Genomic DNA, 23,737 nt, shown 5'->3' on the forward strand with positions numbered 1-23,737 from the left:
GAAACGAACAAGTTAGAATGTTTAAATAAAAGGGTACAAGGAGGTGAACTGCGATTAAACCCTTTTAGACTAGGACACTTGGAGAGTCAATACCCACGGGAGCACCGGAGTACTCGTGTTACCTCACCCAGGGAAGCCAGGTGCATAGGTGTCTTTTCGTGTCTGGTTTTGTCGTCGATTCCAATGGTGAGCTGCAAAGAAGTGCTGCAGGCGACCAGAGGAAAAGTATCCGGGTGGATGCAAGGGTGGATCGGAAATATGAAGAACCTGAAAGCAGAGGAGACAAAGTCTGGGCCACTAGCCAGTGACAAGGGCGGCAATAGAAAGATGCCACCAGATTGAGTGATTTCAGGTGAAGAGGTGAAGTTTCTTTTCAGCCACGAGGTCCAGGAGGCATCGACGACGGCCAAGAGCTGGATTCGACCTGTCCCACGAAGGATCTAGTTGACTGCGGTGTTTGACCCAACAATCCTTGGCAAAAGCATCCCATGCAGGATATCGAGATTGGCTTCGGTGCAGACCAGCAAGGTCTGTGGAACTTCTCCTTTGCAGGGAAGTTGGAGCAAGCCTCACGCAGGATATCGAGATTGGCTTCGGTGCAGACCAGCAAGGTCTGTGGAACTTCTCCTTTGCAGGGAAGCTGGAGCAAGCCTGGAGCAACCAGGAGAGCAAGTTGGAACAAAGGATGGTCTTCTTCGAGGCTCACTAGACAACGGACTAGGAACCGCGAAGACGCGTCAAGCTGTAATGCACAAAGTGGGCCCACGCGACACTAGTGGAGTGTGGGCCTCAGGGCTGGGGCTTCAAGCACCCCAATGCACAACTTCGGGATACCTCGGGACGTCGGTGCAGGTAACAAAATGCAGGATGTCCAGGAGTTCCGGTCCCACGTCTTTTGTGTCCGCCACGGGTCTCAGCTTTGCTGTGAGCGAAGGTCAGGATCAGACATGTCTGGAAGTCAGTGTCCTGTGCCGCAGATTCTTCGGGATCCGGCGGGAGCCTCGAAAATGCAGACCGGCAAAGATGATGTTGGTGCCTGTTTGAACAGGGTGGTTACTCCTTGACCAGATTTCTTCTGTCTGCCGGTAGAAATGGAATGTCGAAGGTCCAGGATATATGTTGCAGAGTTTCATCCAAGGTAATCTAAAGTCCTAGACACTGGGGTTCTATACTTATAATAAGTTTAGGGGTTGGACTAACTCTAAGGTCCCTCCTATGGGTGGACCTGGGGTGGGGGTGGTTACACCTCTTCCCCTTTGTCCAGTTTCGCGCCAGAGCTGGGGGTGAGTGCCCCAGCAACCGGTTTGAACTGGGAAATGCATAGAGCACTTTGTGTGCCCCAGGCAGTGTCTGGAAAGCATTCACTGAATGCAGCCCTCCCTGCCCCAATAAACTAAGAGCCTGTCTGGGGGGGTTCCAGCACCTCTCTGGACAGGAAACCTATTGCCCAGGCCTCCCCTGCTGGAGTTCGTCTAGCATCAGGAGAGCAGCAGCATCCATTTTGTGATGCTGAGGCTCTGTTTAACTTTAACAGGATAAACCAGTAACTACATCTCTTCTCCCTCTAGAAGGGTGGAATGCTAGCCCCTCTGGAGGGGTGGGGGCCGTAGTATTCCAAAGTGTTTGACACCTGACACAACATGTTTTTATAAAGCCAAACCAAAGTTAGCATTAACCGCAAGGATTATAATGCACTTGAGAGTATATGGTATGGCTATATCATAGAACAGCTATAAGGAGATGGTTCCGAAAGCTGCAGAGGGGATCAGCTCATGCTAGGGCACCCTCTCACATAAAACCAAGCACTCTACCTCCAGGATTGTCGAGGTCTGCCTTAGGAGTGGCTTATAGGTGTATATGTGTCTATATATGTTTATAGATATAGGTATCTATTACCTTACCTAAGCTGTGTGAACAGACCTGTGGTGTCAGTTTGGAAGGCAAACCAGGGGTGGCACAATACATGCTGCAGCCCCTGGTAGGCCTAGGGTGCACCTATGCCCTGGGTACACTATACAGGGGCTCACAAGGGTGACCCAGTAACCAATCTGGTATGCACCTAAAGTACATGGTATCAATTTAGAGCTGGGCTGTGGGCCTGATTAGCAGGTCCACACCCACACTAAAGTCTAAAAACCAGAGAATCACAGCAAAAAGTGAGGGTAACCATAGGAAGCAGACACTACACTCCTACACGCTGGATACAACATGGCATATTGCATTTCCTGAGCTTGCATTTTCTTTTTCACTGGCTGAAATTCCCAACTTGCCTGTTGTACAGCTGCCGTAAAGTCCGGAAATAAAGCAACCTCTATTCCTTTGTATGTCGTGGTGCCTTTTTTCCCTGGCTGTCTTAGCACGATATCACGGTTGCAATAATTAAACAGTCTGGCGATAATGGGTCTTGGCGGAGCTCCTAGCACTGGCTTAGGTGCCAGCGATCTATGTGAACGCTCTACAATAAGCAATTATGAAAAATGTTCCGTTCCTATCATGTTCCTCCGCTTGGCCTCGATGTATAGCTCCATTTTGCCTGTGTTGGTAGATTCAGGCACTTCATTAATGTGTAAATTATTACCCCGTGACCTAGCTTCAAGGTCGACGTTCTTGGCCTTTATCACTGCTAATAGCTTTTCCCTTTGTGAGCAAGATGCACTGACCATCCTCACCTGATCTCCCGTCATGGAGATGCGTTGCTCTGCTTCAGTTATTCGTGATCCATGCTTGTCAAGTTTTGCAGCCATACTGCCCATTCGAACATTGAGGCTGTCGATTGACCTTAGGCTTTGTTGGATCGCCAGAAGTGTACTTTCTAATGTACCAATGCCCCCTGTCTCCAGTTCTTGTTCGGGATCCGATGTTGCCTACGTCTGAGATTTAGTAACCCTTTTGGATTCAAATGTAAGTCTGGACTGTTGTATATCCGTCTCACCCATGGTGCTTTTTTTACGTACCTGTATTTGCAGATTTTAGCCCCAAGGTCTTAATTCAATTCAGGTGCAGCACTCTTTCCACTAGTTACCACAGTGTACCACGCAGCCTTCAGCTTGCACGATCGGCTACTACCGTCTCCACAGTGGGTTGTGCAGCAGACACGCCTCAGGTTATTGCCGTGCTTCCTAGATGCGCCAACCCGAGACTGCCTCTATATTTTTACGACGTGCCAGCCTGCTTTTTTCCACTTGTTTTGAACGCAATCTGCTCCTTGCTACTACCAGGGAGTATGATGTAATCAAAAAGGAGCTGGTACTTCCATGTAGATTAAGTAAGTTGCTTTATTAAGTTAAGGTGTTAAGATAAGAACATAACAAGAAAACCCCATCAGAAGCAGCTGTCCTGCTGCTCAGCCGTCACCCAACTGACATTCACAAACCTCTAACATTCCATTCATCCAACATTCCACATCACATGCGTTCTAGCTGAGCAGCAGGAAGACATAAGATACAACATATCTCGCTTCGTTGGGGAATTTAAATGAATCAAATAAATCATTGACAACATGTCTAGTACATATGGTCAGTAAATTAAAGACAATACGGCTAGTACATATGGTCAATGCATTCAATAAATTTTAAACACTGCACAAATTAAAAAAATATGCAATATACGATACTTCCTCATACCTCGCATCACAACCAGTGACACGTTCATCAAACTGACACAAAAAGATACATCCAGTCACTTCCCATACTGATACATGCTGAAACGTAATATAACATCTCATCTCGCACACTACAATCTGAGCAGCGCCTCACATTGCTTCCTGAAATATGCATCTATTCTACATCGAACATCAACAAGCCCATATGCCCTCAATCATACCAGTTGGCCAGACCAGTACAACAAGCAAGACACACAGGCACAAACCAGAACACCATATGTCAGGAAACAACGTGCACTCCTCAGACAAAGAAGCTTGACACCTGGTGGTGTGTGATGCCAGTCCATCACTTTTTGTGAGATGCCCCACTTGGCACCTCCTGTTAACTTGGTCACATTCTAGAAGTGGTCTCCATTTGTGATATAAGACTTTGACTGGAGGCTGGCCACCTTCTAGAGCCCTATTGCCTCTTGTTCCCCCCTCGGGTCTGTACCCGAGTCTTTCTGTGGTTTTCTTTTTTTTTTTACACTCCCAATGCAACCATAAAGGGGAGGGACACTGCACCTGCTACCAAACTACACCAAAACTGAGAGACTATACTTCAGTCATCTCATACACACCCAAACCAATGAGTGGCCTTACAACCCGGCTCCACTCACACACAACACCTGGGACAGCTCTTGGTGACTTATGCACCTGCTACCAAACAACAACAATATTGAGAGACTATACTGCAGTCACCTCATACATAATACAAACGAGTGGACTAACAACTTGACTCCACTCAAAAAACAACACTTAAGGATGCTACACTCTGTTGTGCTCTAGTTCTGGGACAAATGTTGCCGACGTTTGCTCTTCCACCACGTCTTCATGCTTCCTTCGCTTTCCTGTCCCTGGACATTGCCCCAAACATGGTCTCTCACAGCCGCCACTATTACTGGGAGCATTGTCTTGTTACTGCAACCTTTGTTTTTCCACACCTTGCTCTGTGTACGCCGACCCGCTTCTATTCTTGAGACAGTAGAGCAATTCTTGTAACTGCTGGGATCCGAAACCAGATTCATATCTTAGACATATATAACTCTTCCATACTTTTTTCTTCCGTCCACCTTGCCATTCTATTTTTTTTTCCTTGCTTAACTTCCCAAAATTCAGTTGTCAACCTATGCAAAAATGAACTGATGACAATACCTGGTTCTCGAAAACAACCTTTTGATAACACCCCTGGCAATATCTTTCCCCTTCGATGTATGCCTTGTTTTGCCACTAACAAAATGGAGGCACGCACAACAACGAAGAGTCTGGTGGTTCACGGCACGCACATGGGCCAAATCATTTTGCGAGGTGAAAAGTCGTCACAGAAGATGATGCAGATGCTCGCTGTGAAGGAAAACCTGTCTCGTGTAGATTTTGAAACTGAAACGGTAACCGTTACTTCTCCTTGCTTATGCTCACGGTCATAACAATAAAATGTACTTACATTTTTTTAATGTAAATCTTCCCAGTTAATTTTCCCCTGCATAGTTTCCTCAACCTTCACTCAAAACTTAAAATGTTACCACAGCGTCGTTTTACTTCATTGCTCACTTCCAGTACATCTCATGAGCAGCATAGGTTTCACAAAAGCGCAATTCCCACTTGTGTCCAATCCTATGTGGGACGTATCAGCCCTTTGCACATTCCACCGAGGCTCGATATTCAGCCCCGAACCACAAGCCAATTACAGATCGGCTGTAGTTAAACCCTTGCAAACGCCGGTAAGTCTTTCGCCCCTGGGTCATCTAATCAAGGCTCGATCTTTGCTCCTGAACATCTGACCAAACAATGGCAGGTAATATGCACGCACTTCTCTCTAAGACCCGATTTTTGAGAGGCAGTTATTAATCCTACACTCTCCATAAGCTTGCACTTCTCTCTGAGGCCCGATTTTTTTTGCCCCTGATCATAAATAAAGAGAGCGGCAGTTACTAGTCCTTCACTCTCCACCGAGGCTCGACTTATCTTTGCCCCTGAACTTCAAACTAACTACAATTCAGCTGATATGAAGCTCTTAATTAACGCTGTTCTGGCACACCTGGGTATTAGGGCGACCGATGGCAGGGTCACTGATGGGGTTCTTCCTTTTTGTGCCAGACAACGTTTCATACATTCATATGTTAACAGTTAAGTCATTTACCTCGAAATTATTCTTTTTCTCAATTTTCTGTTTCTGTCCAGTTTCACTTCCTTTAACTTTTACCTCTCATCACAATTTCACTTTTTCTTTAAAAGTTGCACATGTTGATTCTTCTTCTCAATAATCGCCAAATGAATGTAGATTAAGTAAGTTGCTTTATTGAGTTAAGATGTTGATAAGATAAGAACATAACAAGAAAACCCCACAAGGAGCAGCTTTCCTGCTGCTCAGCCCTCACCCAACTGACATTCACAAACCTCTAACATTTCATTCATCCAACATTCCACATCACATGCATTCTAGCTGATCAGCAGGAAGACATAAGATACAACAGAGAACCACTTGCCAATACGCACATAGCTGTACTTCAGATCACTTGTGTTGACACAGCAGTCGGTCCAGCGCTCTGCGTTGGCCGCCTCACTCAGCCACAGTACAGTCAGCCTCTTTAATCTCCGCAATCGGGCGCGCAGCAGACCCGCTTTCTCCCTCTCACCTTGGACAGTCGGGGGTTCGATTAACTATTCTCACCACTTTTTTCCCACTTGTGGGGCCCAACAGCAGTCTCGGCAGGAGTTTCTTGCTCCGCTAGGTCTCTGGTAGCTCCGGTGCACTAACGGCTTGCCCAAGCCGCCATTTTGTCCATGCCTCTTCACTGGCAGAAATCGCACCACAGAGCACTCCAGTGGTGTTTTCTTTGCTGCCATCTTACACTACGGGGTGTTATTGTTCGTTTTCCATCCCTTTTCACTTAGATGGCAGTGGTGTTGTAGGATAAATAACGAATTACAGCCCTGACCAGCAGAGCAGCACTACTGTGCGTCCATCTTGCTTTGGGCTTTCTAGTGCCCCCCAACGCAGGGGTATGTTTCATTGCATATTCCTTCGCTGTTCTGCCCGCTGATCATGCATCCTTTTTTCTGGGTGTATAGCCACTGCTCCACGCCTCATCTGTCACCTGAATACACTACTAACGTGTTTAATGCAACTTCCATTTGAGCTGATGCATTCATTTTCACTGAAACATCCCCTAAAGATTGTTAGTCAGTTTTTTTTGCTGTTACTTCAGTTTGCACTTCCATTGATATTCAGGAGCTTAAGGTACATCAGACATATGCAGGGCCAGTGTAGTTTTGTATACTCATCCAGAGTTTTCCTTGAGGGGACATCCATATTCCACTTTAATCAGACAATTGAGTTAACCGTATTCTGTAGATTCAAAATAAGATATGTAATCCAATTTGTGCACTAGTGACCAGAGAAAGCCTACAAGAAAGTCTTTGGCAACTGTTTTTTACCCTCTCTCCATAGACGTTTAGCAAGGTTATGCCATAGCGTGTTGTATCATACTCTGTATAAAGTTGTTGCTCCTCAGATGACAAAACCAAACATTTTTGAGGCATAGTGCTCAATCAGCGAGCTGGAAAGGGCTTTCCTAGCTTTCTTAGACAGTATCCATTGCCCAACTTCTGTGTAGCTGTAGCCTAATTCTGATGCACAAACTGTACTGGTACATGATCCAGGCAAGGGGGCCCAAAGCGGGCAGACAGTTCAAATAATATTTTTTGCTAATGCTTGGCCGTAATGCATACTTCTATAAGGTGTGAACAGTTATTTTGCTTTCCACAAACATCATGCAAGTCCGTAACTAGATTATGCTGTAATAGGAAAACATTTATGTATGGTGTTTGCAACTATAGTAATCTAGTTTTAGCTGAAATCCTCCAGCCCTCACTGTATAGTTGTAACATTATTTTTCACTTTTATTTTAATCAATCCTTCAATTACACGGTCAGGAAAAATGCAATCCAAAAGTGACTTGTGGCATTGTGAGTTTGTTTAGCCAAATGACTCATTCATATGATTCTTGTTGATACACCAAATTTTTTTTTAATCCAAGATGGTTTTCATAGACAAATCACTAGATGGCGAAATTGTGTTATGCATGGAAATCTAGAACAAATGCAGATAAGTAACCTCTTCTTGGTGTTTTTTTTTTCTCCAAAGTTCTATTTTCTTCTATGTTTATAGAGAGCTTAATTGAAAATCAATTTGCAGTATGCTTTTGTGAATTATAATGTAAGATTTTTGTTTTTAATAGGATGGCTCAACCATGTTGATAGAAGCTGCAAAGGGAGGACATACCAGTGTAGTGTGCTATCTGTTGGATTACCCTAACAATTTGCTCTCTGCTTCTCCACCTGATGTCGCTCAGCTGACCCCACCGTCCCATGATCTAAATCGGGTATGTAACTAGGTAGTATAGCCCTGAACGTCTGTAGTTGTATCAATAGACTACAATTTGAGATCACCTGCTTGCAGCGGATAATGTACTTGATGCTTTAGCTGAAGAATTCCCTGGCCTTTATTGTAAGTATGGAATTCATTATTTTTACTTGTATGTATTTTGTTTTTACTAAATGTAAGTTTCACTTAGTCCAAAATGTAGGGGACATTTCACTCAACACCTACCCCATTGCCACTGTAATTCTGAGATTAATCAATAATTCAAACCTACAATATGCTGGAGCAACCATTTATTCATTGTACTATCAATATATTTGACACTAATCGATTTATGTGTGAATAATTCACCTTTCTGTAGAGAAAGTGCTGTTCATGCATACAGTCAACTCACCTCTTTTCTATATTTCCAGTATTCCTCTTGAAAGCAAATTGTTCTACTCTCATGCTGTATCCTGTGCATATGGTCATAGAGTCTACTAATGCACATAAATTCTTATTAAATGGAATTTTGCTGAAAACTCAGCTGTGCCTGGCTGGCTGTCTGGCAGTGGGGATTTTGCTGAACAGAGTACTGCTTTGTGACCGTGTTAACCTGGCAGGTGATAAATTAGCCATAGTATGCCAGTTGAAGGTTCATATGCCATGCACCTGCATTTTAAGGGAATTGCCATATTTTTAACATTGTGCAGCTTCATGGAGAATCGGATCCCAAGGCAAGATTCAACGGCACGCAGTGTTGGCATCTGATTCTCAATTAACTTGCACAGTGTTACAAATTGGCATGTTTTCCAGCCCTGTTCGTCTGTAACAACAAATGAGTCACAGAGAGGTGCAAATTATAAAGAAATACTAAAAAACCTGTCTATAAAGAATTCTCTACAATATTACTGAACTACAGGCACAAACATGGGCCCTTGGCACAATCCATCTGTCTGGCGAAAACATGATTGGTTTTACGTTCTCTAAAGATTCATAGTGTTCTAGCTCCAGTATAAAAGCTCTGTCTACTATAATGCATTTTTAATATATATTCAGAATTTCAGGGTGACCCAGTAATTGAACAACTGTTAGTCATTCTGCTACTGTGAGTAGTGTATAATAGTCTAACCAGTGCCTGCATTGCAATTACGTTCTACTACCTGTATTCATTGGTTCAGTTAAAGAAAACTGCTCCAAAAGTTTACTAATGAATTATGCAGTTTTTGTTGTTTTCCCAATTTCCTATCTTTTAACAAGTGAAATAATGTTGGTCAATCTAGTGATGCCTCCAATGATGACATAATTATTCTCTCATAAACATGCTCCATACCCCTGAATAGATGGATTCTATTTTCTTATGATTACCTTCAGGGTCATGCCACTAGATCACGGAAACAAGGTAAACTTTGAATAAGGATAGGGTTTGTGTAACAAAAAAAGGCATTCATGGGATAAAATCATTGCTTGAAGAGGAAACACTGATTGGCTGCAGTAACCCCATCAGCAAAGTGCTGAACTGCCTGATAGCCAAGCACTTCTGGGATTAAAGGTTAAAAGCCACTTCATACAAGGTGACACTTCCTACATAACAAAAACAATGCATTGCACCTATAACAAGACATAATCTCTGCAGCAGTTTATAGAGGGTTATGAACTGTGGTAGGGTCAAAGTTGAAATTTTCCACATTCTTGTGGATGGTTTAATTTTTAGCTTTTTCCTGTTTGGTTGTAGTTCAGAAGGACAGTTAAGCCCCGTGACCGACTGTTTAATGAACGCCAGTACACAGAATATTGCTATCCACATTTAGCCAAATGAGAGTAATATCAGATTTGGCTCTTAGACCTCTCACTCTATTGAAGTGATTATTTTCACGAGCAAAGGCTGAAAACCCTGGGAAAGAAAGTATTAAAAATCTGTTTTAAAACGGCTTTTGTTATTTACTGTCTACACAATGGGACTGTACTAGATGTCCTACCTTCTAAGTTGACAGTCTAGAAGAGGCAAAAGTTTTGTGATCGCTGCATCACTCAGCTAAGTCTAAAATTTCAAAGAACATATTTCGAGAGACCTACTGCACTGGTTAGCCCGACACTAGTGTGTATTACTCAGCCCTCCAGATGGAGGTGTCCACTAGGAACTATTATGCAGAGGGTACTAAAGTAACTTCTAACTGATATGATTTAATTGATAGTATAAGGAAAGAAACTATATGTTCGAGGCATGTGTGCTTTAGATATTCATGCTTTGCATACTCCTGATATCTAGAGTTGGTTCTGGATGTTTGCAAGTTGTTTTTCTTTGTCAAAGTCTTATCCAGCCACGAGGTAAGGTGACTCCTCCTTTCAGTGATAGTGCGCATGGGCATTGACATCATTGTTAGATTGTTTGCTTTCTGCCATCGAGTTCGGGCGTGTATGGCTGCGCTCTGGTCGAAACCGTCCTTCGGGTTCCCCTTGGTGGCCAATCCACTGTACCCTCAACTGTACTGTTATCGTACGCATATTCCTCTCTGTGTATAGATTCTATCGGTTAAGTTTCCATCTTAGGTCGAAAACATCATGGGCGATCTTCAGGCCTAGCCGAGTTGGTTCAGCCATCTGCCGAGGAATGGACTCCGTTTCAATTCTGTCCTCGGTGCCACTAAAAGTAAGGGTAAAATCCATGGGAGCACTTCAGTCTCCATCAAGCAGAGGCTCATTTTGCTGCTCATTTTATAGGTGAGGGTCCAAAACTACATCCTCAGACCCTAACGCTTCCTTATACAAGTCCAACATGCAACCCTCTTCCTCCAGAGGCTTCTACAGAGGAGGGTACTGAGGAAACCATTTCACAGGTAGGGGTTAAGAGCAACCAACGTATATCTCCCCTTCCCCCAACGTATATCTCCCCTTCCCCCAATTAACAGTGACTTGCCTGCACCACTCGAACTCAGGCCTTGGGCGTCTGGTGCAGAGTGGTGCAAACTCCCGGATCCTTGCGGAGCTGGAGTCTAGTGTTTGAACAAATTCGGTGTTTATGGGAGACAGAGTTTTTGGGATTGAGGGCAGGCAGGTTGCTGGCTGCAGGACACACCGGGATTTCGTTGGAGCAAGTTCGAGGTGGGGACTGGCCGGGTAGGGCTGTGGCCAAGTCAGTGGGCGTCGTTCTCATGTTAGCTTCGGCACGGCTGTTCCGTCCTTCTTTTTGTCTTGCAGGTTCTTGTCTGAAGAAGCAAGGTTAAGGGGTGCCTCGAAAAACTAGATTTAGGGGAGTTACAGGTAGGTAAAAGGTTGGGACCAATGGGTCTCTTCTGTGGGGTGGGTACCCCCCTATTATGCCACCCTCCAGTTGGAGGGGGGCATAAGCCTTTCCCTGGTTGGCTGAGTCCCTCCGGACTGAGAATTGTGCTTCACCTCCCCTCTCCCACCTCACTTGTTTTTCCAGCCGGTTCTCCCGCCCAAAGTGGGGGTCAGAACCAGTGGGGACCAGTTGCTGAAATCAGCAAGTAGCCTGGGGAAGCTCACAAAGGTGGCAAGCCTTTGAAGCTTCTCCTTTGAGGACCCTGCCCATCCTGGGAGAGAAGACTTGGCACCTCGTCCCAAGATGTGCATTGTTTCAGGCCCCCGAGAGCAGCAGGCTCTGGACCCACGGGTCCCGAAAGATGTCTGGTGGTGGCAGCTAAAAGCAGCCACTCAGCCTGGACACTAGTGGTAGGTCGTTTTTCAGGGAGCATCTCTAAGATGCCTTCTGTGTGCATTTTTCATTAAATCCCACACTGGCATCAGTGTGGGTTTAATGTGCTTAGAAATTTGATACCAAACTTCTCAGTTTTCAGTGTAGCCATTATGGTGCTGTGGAGTTCGTAATGAAACTCCCAGCACCAAATACGCTTAATGGCAGCACTGCACTTACAATGTCTAAGAATGGACTTAGACACTGTAGGGGTACAGGACTCATGCACCTGTACCCTCGCCACTGGCATAGTGCACCCAGCTAGAGTGGTGACTGATCAATGCCAGGGCAGTGGGTTGTAGGCATGGCACACAGGGATGTGTGCCATGTCGACTCTTCACTTTGTTCTGCACCAAAACACGCAGCCTGCAAAGGCAGGGTGTGAGTGTAATGGTACAGGGCCTCTAAAGGTAGCATACTAATGTGCTGCAGCCCTTAGAGGTCTTCGCTGGTCACAGTGCCCTGGATACCTGTGGTACCTTTTACCAGGGGCTGACCTGTGGCCAGAGATGCCAATTGGGTTTTGTTTTTAATGCAGGTATAGGGAAAGAACATAGGCCCTGGGCACCTGATTGGCAGGAGCCCAGGGCACACTCATTCAAAGCACATCAGCAATTCAGCAAAATGTGGAGGCTACCATGCAGAAAGAGGGCACTTTCTCACAACCTCGCACTCTCAAACTCTCGCCAGAGCACCTGCAGCTCCTCATACAAGATTTACAAGCTCTTTTAGCAAATGGAGCTATATAGCCAGTTCCGATACTGTATTAAGGTTCTGGAGTTTATTCTCTGTACTTTCTAATCTCCAAAAAGGATGCCTCCTTAAAACCAATTTTAGACGTATAAACGTTAAATCTGTACATACTGTCAGAACGCTTCAACATGTGCTTCCACTTCTACAGCCATAGTGATTTTATGTCCACACTGGACTTAAAATATGCATACTTTCACATTCCGGTTCACCCAGCACATCGCAAATATCTAAGATTTGTGTTAGCAGCAAAAAACGATCAGTTCAGAGTACTCCCATTCGGAATAACTACTGCTCCTAGAATGTTCACAAAATGTCTAGCAGCTGTGGCATCACATCTGAGAAGACAACCGATTCATGTCTTCCCGTACCTAGACGACTGGCTCATCAAAGCCAGCACACACCAAAAGTGTTTACAACACACTTCAGACTACATTATTCCTACTCCACCAAATGGTTTTCACAGTCAATGCGCAGAAATCTCATCTTCAGCCTTCACAAATGCAGTCCTATCTGGGAGCGACTCTAAATGCTTGCACAGCTCTAGCCTCTCCCAATGCAGCCCGAATTTGTAATATTCAAATTTTGCTACTACAGTTTCAGACCAATCTATACTTAACAGTCAGGACTTTCATGCAACTGTCAGGAATAATGGCACCATGCATTTAAATAGTGCCTCATGCGTCCTCTGCAAGAATGCTTAGCACATCAGTGAGATCGGCCTCCGTGTCAATTAACAGATCTAGCGTTGGTAGACCGCCTCACCCATCGCAGTGGTGAAACACACAAAAGGGCGGCCCTTCATCGACCCTGTTTTACAGATCGTGCAAACAGCAGACTCATCTCTCACAGGTTGGGGTGCCCATTGCCACAATTTGACAATTCAAGGTCTATAGGGCGACACGTACAAGAGTCTTCACATCAGCTTTCTAGAGCTTCTAGCTGTGTATCTATCACTTGAGACTTTTCAGTCGCACCTCATAGGGAACGTTGTCCTAGTCAGCACAAACAATACAACAGCAATGCACTATGTACAAAAACGGGGAGAGAGAGACACTCTGCAACTGTCATGCCTCTCTCCGACCATTTGGCATCGGGCAATCTATCACAAAATTCATCTTCTGGCAGAACACCTCACAGGAGTGAACCATTAAATTGCCTACCTCAGCAGGAGGCGGCTACAAATACACGAGTGGGAACTTTATCCCCAAGTTCTCCTTCCATACTTTCAAGAATTGCGATTCCCACAATTAGATCTAGACTAGACTAAAGGCGCCCACTGAGATGTCCAATTGTTTTCTCAGTTTTTCTGTTTATCCAAGGGAACTTTATCACAGCTTTCTCTCTCCTAATACAAACAATACAAGAGGGAAGGAACAAAAACAACAAGGGAGGAATCCTATTAGTCCCGGTAGCCCGAAGTACAATTCCCTGTACATTTCAAAGGGAAACGATTATCCTATGCTAGCACCAGGATCGTCAAAAAGAAAAGGATTAAGGTTACCTAAAGCGTTAATCAGGGAGACTCTAACTCCGTCTCTCATCACTCGCAGCAGCTTACATCTGCGTTGTCGAGGAGGGAAGCCTTGTTTCGACGCTCCAATAAAAGCACAATGACATCACGCGCAGAGCGTCTTCTGCAAATAACATAAAAGAAGGACTCCCAAAAAGGGGCTTCATTCCGACTGGAACTTCCACAGCACTAATCAACATAAAGGAGGGACTTCCTCTCCACCACGTCTCTTCCAATCCACCCCCGGGACATCTACCCAACGCCAAACAATATCAAACCTACAACACATTGTACGTAGGGGGTGAAAAGGAGGGACAATTAAAACAAATGAGGAGAAGAGCAAAACTATGACCATATGGGCCATACTGCCTATTCACTAAAGGGGCTGCTCCAGACAGATCTAATCGAAGTACCTGCATACCTAGATATACGTAAAAACAGTAAGGCACGTACTGAACAAAGGAAGGACAGTAAAAATATATATATGTAATATAAGAAAAGATTTCACAAAAATAAAGGAGAGAAAATCGAAGAAAACGAAAAAAAGTTATCCAATCACCACACCAATGCAAAAAGTTTTTGGCACTGCATATACACATCTAGATTCACAATCTTTCAAAATCATACTGTCACAAGAGGAAAAAGGTCTGTGGGTATAGCACTGCATATACCCACCTCTATTTACAACAATCCCGTTATACAGGGTCTGTAATGTATTAATGAACAGCAACGGACAAGCATGGTACAAAACTCCTCTCACAGGGGGCAAGAGTATATTAATCATGGTTAACAAGCAACCTCAGTGAATCACAACACCTACAACTCGCAGGGCTTCTCCATTGTCACTTCCAGCTGGGCAGCCTATTAAGAACTAAAGAGTAACCCCGCACGTTAAATTAATGCCCACAGTTCATCACGGTCGTTCAACCCATTGGTGGTAGTGCGGTATCTCTCAATCAGCCTGGCTTCTGTGCGATTCAGTTTCCTTTCTAGATCTCCTCTATTCTTAGCCATGACTACCACTAGCCCTGACCAATGGATGAATTGGTCTGGGATATTTGCCTACGCTTTTCCGCCTCTCCGTCTTATTTCATTTCTGGTTCGGAGGCTCAGGCAAACATCCCTCTAATTGATTCTAGTGACGGTGGTTCACCACACTTTTGGACCTATCAGTAGTCCCACATCAAAAGCTGCATCTCAGTTCCAGCCTTCTTACTCAGAACCATGGAGAAGTCAGACACCAAACCCCAAGGAGCTCATTCTAGCGATTTGGCTCCTGAAGTCATAGAGTTCGGAATTATTAAACTTGCTACCAGAGTGTATGACTATTAAAGAAGCAAGAAAGCCTACCACCAGAGCATGTTATGCAGCAAAATGGAATAGATGTGTTGTATATTGTAACAACAATATTGATCCACTATATATCTCTACTTTTTACTTACTCCTGTAAAATTTCATTTAGCCAGTTTTGACCATAAAAGCACATTTACACACACCAAGAGTAAAATGATAAAAACTATGCAATAGATATTAAAAGGCCAGGTCCACTTTTTCATATGCAATTGCCATGTATAGGTTTCTAAGCCCTAATATGTGTTTGACTTAACATTGCTGTGTTATTTACCGTGGGACTCCCACTTCGACGGGGAATATTCAAGCATGTGAATCTTTGAAAGACCCCAATACTGGAGGACCACAGTTTACAGGTAAGTAACTTTTGTTCGTAACAAGCAGGGTCATCCCTAGTGCCCTTTTTAGGTCGAGTCTAGCGCAGCGCGCATGCTCTGCTCTTGGAATCACTTCAGACTTTCTGCAAACTCGTGCATGTGGTGTTCGATTTTCCACACATGCTATTGGCCTTTGTGTGTGGCTTTCAAAAATGAAAGCACATAATTGGCCAAAGGCGGGTGCATGTCCCACCTTTTCTGAAAATGTTAACTCCCACAGCCGTTTGCTGCCGGGAGCGAGCTGCGGCACGCAGCGTGCCATCTGTTGTGGAACATGTTTAATTTCAAGACCGTGCAGCTTTCCTTACAAGACGCGTCCCATCCACCCCATCCAAGGGACAGACCCCACCGCCAGAGAGTGCGCACTTCTTTTCCAGCACTCGCATTCATGACAATAATATACTAACAAGGCGCGTCCCCTTCACCCCGGCCAAGGGACAGACCCCACCGCCACAAGAGTGCGCGCTTCTTTTTCCAGAACTCTCCTTTCATCTATGTCAGCACTCTCTTACTGCACCGTTATCTTTGTATTAGTATGTTAATGTCAAGACATTTGCTGTTCTCTTTAGTTGGCCTCAATAGTCGCCTCTTTTTCTTTACCATCTTAAAAATTGACCGCACCTTTTAACATCAGAGTTTTTTCATCACCGTAGTGTTCACTTCCTTTCACACCTCTGTGCAGCTGTGGTGCGTGCTACCTTCGACATCTCTGCATAGTGCACAGCGGTGGTGCGTGTTTCCTTTCCCCACATTTCTTTTGGTGCTTGCTCGATCAAGGGTCGTAACGCAGGCCCTTGCTGGGGGCTTAATTTGAGCCGGTGTCTGCCGGTGCGCACATGGGCACTTAATTATTAGCACTTGCTTTTTGTGTGTGCTTGCTGGCACCAGCTGCTAAATAATGCCTCTTTAGCTGTGGTGCATGCTACCTTTCACATCTCTGCACAGTGTACATCTGTTGTGCGTGCTTCCTTTCCCCCATTGAACAGTACACAGCTTAAAAATTGACTGCACCTTTTAACAGTCACTTTTTTTCAGCACTGTGGTGCGCGCTTCCTTTCACACCTCTGCACAGCTGTGGTGCGGGCTACCTTTGACATCTCTGCACAGTGCACAGCTGTGGTGCTTGCATCCTTTCCCCCCCATTGCACAGTACACAGCTGTGGCAAGTGCTTCCTTTCACCCCACTGCACAGTAGTGGTGCGTGCTTCCTTTCACAACACTGCACAGTGCAGATATGTGATGTGTGCCTTCTTTCACCCCAGTGCACAGCTGTGGTGCGTGTTTCCTTCACCCCACTGCACGAGCCCCCTCCATCAACTCACTTGGTTCTCTCGTTTTCGGTTTAATAAACAAATTTGACACAGATGACCAGGTTTCCAATGTTAGCATTTGTGAACTCACTGGACCTCGCAGCTTTTCTTACAAGGCGCGTCCCCTCCACCCCGGCCAAGGGATAAACTCTTCTGCCACAAGCTGCTGTGATGGTATGATATTAATTTGTATCATTCCTAGCAACTTTGACATTGACATTATTCCCCTTTATTACGCCATTTGTTCGTTTTTAAATCAGCAGCAACATTTTTACCCTGTGCTGCTCAGACAGGAAGCACACTAGTACCTCCACTGTAACAGGAGGCAGACCCACCACCACTCCCACACTTCCAACAGATGGCTGTACAGTAAACAGTCTGTGTATTGTTTCTTATCTCTGCAATATATCTCCCTTCACTGGCTCCTCACCCGCCCCCTTTACTCTTCTCCTCTCTCCCTCCCACTGTCTCCTCCCAGAGATTGGTGCACCAGACGTAAGTGTTTAGGCTGTCTTAATCTGCAGGAGCATTAAGACCCTTAACAGGCCCACGCTGCCACTGTTCTTTTATTTTTCAGCTACACCGATTATATTGATATGCCAAAACCATCCAAACATCCCACAAGGTGCATACTATACAAAATACAAGACACAGAGCTTTAAAAGATGTTTTGTTTTTTGGGAATATTGTTAGTTTTCTGTGGGAGGCCTGGACACGGGGACAGTTTAGAAAGCGGCACATTTCATTCTACAGTAGGCCTACAGATCAGCCGCTGCGTACCAGGCGTCCCTTGTATTACAGCTCCTTTGAGTGTGTGTGTGTAGTAGTCCAGGCTCTTGGGGCTCCCTCGATCCAGGGGCGTAAAGCAGGCCCCTGCTGGGAGCTTAATTTGAGCCTGTGTCTGCCGGTGCGCACATGGCACTTTATTATTAGCAATTGCTTTTTGTGCGTGCTTGTTGGCACCGGCTGCTAAATAATGCCTCTGCGCAGCTGTGGTACGTGCTATCTTTAACATGTCTTTACAGAGCACAGCTGTGGTGCATGGTTCCTTTCTCCCCATTGCACAGTACACACTTCAAAATTGACCGCACCTTTGAACTATCTAATTAAAATACTATTTCACAACATCCACCACCCCATTGTTTATATCCCACACCGAACAATAAAAACTATAACAAATATTAATTACCACAAGCAAGGAAAAATTGACAGCATTGCATAAACAAATAAACTAGAAAGCATTTTTTGTATTAATATTGGTTTTTAGTACAATACTTCAGTTGTATGTTTTTTCGGTTGGATATAAGGTGACAAATAGTTATAAACATTTTTTTATTATAACTTATAATACATTTTCAAACTGCAGCACAACGTTCACAATGCTCTACAACACATATATTAAAAACGTTAAAGCCAATAGCTCTGTCTAAACACTTATATTGCCCCAAAGGCGAGACCTATTGGCTATGCCAATTCTTGTTGAAAATAGGTAAAATAACTGTTGTGGACCATGATGGTGGTGAGTCGCCCGTTATTGCTGCATTAAAGACCCTAACTAGGATCTTTGCCCATCTCCCTGCATCAGCCTTATAAAAATCCTCAGGGACCCCATCATGCCTCAGAGCTTTTCGTTGTGAAGTTGCAATGTTCGCTTTCTGAACTTCATCTACCCAAAAACATAACGGACGCGTCTCTAAACAGGGTTTCCATGGAGGAACATTTTTCTGTAGGTCCACATCTCTATAAATCTGCTCAAAATGACTAACCCATCTATCAGCGGAGATGACACAATTTGTTCTCGGAGTGGTGATTTAGAAAAAAAGAACCATTTACAATTTCCAAAACTTTTAACTGTTAGGACACTAACCGGATTTAGATCCTGCCATGCCTGATCCCGTAGCACTTCTTTCGCTTGATTTTATACCAAGTTATAGGGTTTCCTTCGTACCTGAATAGTTTCTACATCCCTGGGTTCGTTTTAATGCACGCATAAGAGCCTTCTGGGTTTTAGCGCAGTCTACGTCGAACCTCCCCCCCCCCCCCTTAATGTCACCTACCCTTCCTCTCCCGGTTAGATTTTCTCCAATCTGCTTCACCAGGTTACCAAAAACCTCTTATTACCACACTGGTATCGGTATGATTATCAAGACAGTTAAATATCTTCTTCACCCTCCAAGTATAACTTGGGTAAAAAGGCTTCCAGCATTATCTTCCCCCACCTAATTTTGCGGACCTGATCTATTGGTTTAAAATCCCAATTTGAAAGGCTCATTTTTTTTCAGCCCCATGGAAGACCATCTCCCCCTCTATTCAATATATTTTGTTACCTTTTGCATCTACAGTGTGCTGGTATAGCCTAAACTTCCATTCGATTATATCTTGCGACTATCTTTGTTCAAGGTTCCTGTAATTCAAGCATTTATGGAGGTCCTTTAAAGAGCAATACCACCCGGGGTACCTCCTGCACCAGTTTTGAATCTGAACATTGTGCTTACAAGACTCATGGGCCAACCTTTTGAGCTATTACACAACTCTCTGTTACAGTTTATCTCATGGATGTTGACTTCCTCATTGCTATCACTTAATTGAGGAGAGTTGGTGAGCTACACGCATTAGCCTTAGATGAACCCTTCTTTCAGCTTCATAAAGATAGAGTAGCTATTCGCACCAACCCAAAATTCCTTCCCAAGGTGGTTTCTGCTTTTCAGATCTGATTCGGTAGCAGAAAGAGCTCTAGACACATTTGATGTCAGAAGAGCGTTATTGTACTATATTGAAAAGATTTTCGTAAAACAAAACAACTGTTTGTTGCATCTGCTACACCTTACAATGGCAATCCTTTTTCTAAAACTGGTATTTCAAGATAGATTGTTAAATGCATTCAAACTTGCTATGCTAAAGCTAAAAGAGCTTTATTTATACCTCCTAGAGGACATTCCACTCGTAAAATAAGAGCGTCTATGGCCCTCTTAGGTAACATCCTTATAGCTGACATTTGTAAAGGAGCAACATGGCCCACACCACACACATTTACCAAACACTATTGTGTGGATGTGTTAGCATGCCAACAAGCCAATGTGGGGCAAGCAGTGCTAAAGACACTTTTTCAAACCACTACAACATCTATTGGTTAGCCACCGCTTTGGGAGAATACTGGTATATAGTCTATGGAAGGCATGGATATCTACAGCACACATGCCTCGAACGGATTGTTACTTAACCAGTAAGCATTTGTTTTTGGCATTTAGATATGTAGATTAACATAGACCCTCCCACCTCCCCGGGCACCTGCAGTTGCAGTTTTCATTATTTACATTACATAGGCATGGACATCTCTGTACTACACCCACTCACTCCATTCTCACTGTCTTGCGGGAAAACCACCTAACAATGGAGTCGATGCCTATGCGCACTATCACCGAAAAGAGGAGTCACTTTACTTCTTGACTGGGAAAGACTTCTTTGAAGAAACACAACTTGCAAGCATCCGGACCCAACACTAGATGCAAGAGTATGCAAAGCATGTGAATCTACTGGTCTACATGCCAAGAACGTATGCTTACAGGGTAAGTAACTTAAACCATATCCACTCCTCATTTGATATCTGCTGTTTATCTAGCTGTAGAAATGCAGATGTAGTATATAGCATAAATAAAATCTTTAAATCACAAAGCATGGATTTGCTAGGGGTACGTGTACAGTGATGTGTCCCTGCATTTATGATGCCCATTCATTGTGTTTGCTTATTGCTTCTGTGTTTAGGTTACATTTAATTATTTTTTATTTTTGCTCCACAGACTCATTTCTGTATCGCCCTTGCTGAGGCTGAGATTGATAATGGTTGTCTTAATGGTCATGTTCACTGACTTTCCACTCCACCACACACATTCCATTATTCCATTCTTTGTCTGGTATCTGCTAGCCAAACAAGCCTTTCATTGCAATACTCTGTTCAAAGTTGTTGGAGATATCATGCTTGGAATAGAAAAGTATCAATTCTAACATTGCATTAAACTATCCTTGTAAGAGTAAAAGAGATGGTAGAGCTCTTTTCTGTCTACCATAGTATTGTTTGACTTACTCTGTTTTTAAATGCCAGTGATATCATTAGCATTTTAACAATCCAAACTATAGTTAATTTAAAATGTTACACATCTCCTGTTCAGTTTAGAGCATGAATTGAGTATTTCAAAATTAAATACACTAAAGTGAACCATATTGCTAGTTTCCAAATTCTTCACCCTTTGCTGGTATGCCTTTTGTGGTTTAGTAGCTGTTGAAGTTTCTGACATGGCTGACACAAGGTAGCACTTAAAACCACTTTTAGTGCCATACAGGGATGACCCAAAAGAAAAACCTTGTTCATGGATATTAAAAAAAAAAACGGATTTGTGAACACCACAATGAAGGTTTTGGAATTGAATGCGTTGCAAAAAGAAGTTTTGAATATGGCCTCCAGTGCATGTCAACAAAACAGTAACATTCATACAGTAAATACAAAATCATTGATTATATAGTTTAAGACGAATACATTAAACATATTTCCTACTTGTCCACTTGTTAGCAGGTAGACTGTGCAGGCCATGGGCCCCCCATACTTTAAAGGATATCCCTATTCAAACATTTAATCAAACCCTAGCCTGTCTGTTTTTGTCTTGCTTGTCATGTTGAGGGAATGCTGCACCTATCTGGCTTTTAATCACCAATAGCTGCAACATGATTCCCAACATCATGAACATAGTGTGAATCATAGAACTCATTGTAATGAATTGAAAAGCAGACCTCTACATGTTGTCTACATTTTCAATTAAAGTGTGTTCTAATGAGCTGCAGTTTGTCCTGTGAAGGGTTCTCCAGGATTCAGGGTTTTCCTTTGAATGTCTTGATGGTTATGTAGTAGGGAACTTTCTGAAACTCAGTGTTTTTCAAGCAAAAACACACAAGTTCAAGCTGCTTATTGAGGAAATGGTTGAAATCCCCAAGGCCAATTTGAGATTCCCTTGCATAGTCTAATCTAATGTATTCTTTCATCGTCTATCCTTGTACTTGCATCTTCCATCCTTGTATAGGGTTTTTGCATTCCAGTTTTAAATTTGTTCTTTCTGGAAGTTGCAAAACTGCATACTTAAAAGTTAATGTTTGTTTTCTGGCCTGAGTAGTCATCCTGTTTGTTAATGCACAATATTAAATGTGTAAGAAAAAAAATGCTGGTTTTTTGGGCTAGCATCCATTTCCTTAATAATGCAATGCCCTTTTTACATTGGCCCAAATTCTGCCTAAGTGTTCGAGGCTCTGGGCGAATGCAAGAGGACATTATGCTTGCACTTCCCTTTAAATCGACAGCTAGGCAGAGTCTGGTTTTAGAACCCTGATGGTTCTGTTACAGCTGAACTCATTGTTTAAATATGTGAATAACATTTTAAGTTCAATTTCTAGTATAGTGAAAGTGAAGAAATGTTAGCAATTGCGTTGTCCAATGTTTTAGGCTCCTCGTGTACCTGTGCAAGCCCTGCCCATGGTCGTCCCTCCCCAGGAGCCTGACAAACCCCCTGCCAATGTCTCTACAACACTTCCGGTCAGAAACAAAGGTCAGTGGTAGCTTGCTCTGCAGTTTTGTTTTAATGTTGTTAGAAGGGCTTAGGTTGTTTAAAGACTGTCAACCATTATGAGTGGTATTACATATGGCTCTTGCAATAACGAACTTAATTGAAGGCATGGAAAAGTACCTATAAAACTTAAGCAATATTATTTTCATATTGAAATCTGCCTTCAGAAGTACATCTGATTCCTCAGTGTGTTGCCAGTTAAACATTCAAAATGTTAGTTATGTGGTTTGTTTGAAGTTATTCCACACCTGATTAACTTTTCAGGAGTATATTTCCCCCAATAATCTAGGTAACCCTTTAAACAATAGATTGCACATGAAGGGCTAGTAGTTTTAAAGCGTATGGAATTTTCAACATCGTTGCTTTTGAGCTACAAAAATAGCAATGTGTGCGTTCAGTAGGGATTTCACTATAAGCTAAGCAAAGTTTCTTACTTCCATTCCTCTACTTTTTAACACAGCTGCATAAAAACATAGCACTATATTCTGAAAGATGCTTTTTCTGCGTAAACGAAAAAGCTAATGTTGATAATACTGGCTAAAGTTTGTGGTGACATCCAGGTTTCATTTAGCCCATTGGCAATCCTGTGTCAGCGAACTCTTGGGGGTCCACACTGCTTGATGGTTACAACACAGGCTACTGTTTAGCTTGTTTCTTTAGCTGTCCTGATATTGCATGGCCACTTCAGATGAGCCTGAATCATAACTTCTTCATTGAAGCACTTTAAAACATTTTAGCATTTGAAGTGTCAGATTTAACTTAACCTGTTTGAATTAGATGTACTCATTGTTTTGCTAATTCACCTCTCTTTTTTAACAGAAGTTAAAGAACTAGCTTTCAAATCATTTCATTAAATTCCATTAGTTTGAATGTATGTGTTTTGTCTACTATGCACTTATGTTTGCCTTGCACAGTATTTTTCCATGCCTATCATTTGTACTGCTTTGTAACATGGTGGGAGAGTCAAGGTTGAATATAGTCCTCAGTAAAACATCTACTAAAAAAGTACCCTGCCCCAGTGACCTTTCACCATCATTAGGTTGTTGCCTTTGTCTGGACCCTTTCTTCCATTTGCTCAGTTAGGCTACCATGTAATTGCTGGCTTGGATGGCA

The 23,737-nt window shown here is 43.4% G+C and overlaps 1 protein-coding gene across 19 annotated transcripts in view; it reads left to right on the forward strand.

Moving 5' to 3' along the window:
• The window catches only part of LOC147727467 (ankyrin repeat domain-containing protein 17-like), a 1,323,072-nt gene that overhangs the window by 484,728 nt on the left and 814,607 nt on the right, over positions 1-23,737 (forward strand). For all 19 annotated transcript variants that reach the window (XM_086961534.1, XM_086961542.1, XM_086961537.1 and 16 more), the window contains exons 13-14: positions 7,882-8,025; positions 22,504-22,606. In XM_086961534.1, coding sequence (XP_086817660.1) covers positions 7,882-8,025; positions 22,504-22,606 — 247 coding nt within the window. The remainder of the gene's footprint in view (positions 1-7,881; positions 8,026-22,503; positions 22,607-23,737) is intronic.

The sequence above is a fragment of the Lissotriton vulgaris genome, chromosome 3_1 (assembly GCF_964263255.1).
Source record: "Lissotriton vulgaris chromosome 3_1, aLisVul1.2, whole genome shotgun sequence".
Lineage (NCBI taxonomy): Eukaryota > Metazoa > Chordata > Amphibia > Caudata > Salamandridae > Lissotriton > Lissotriton vulgaris.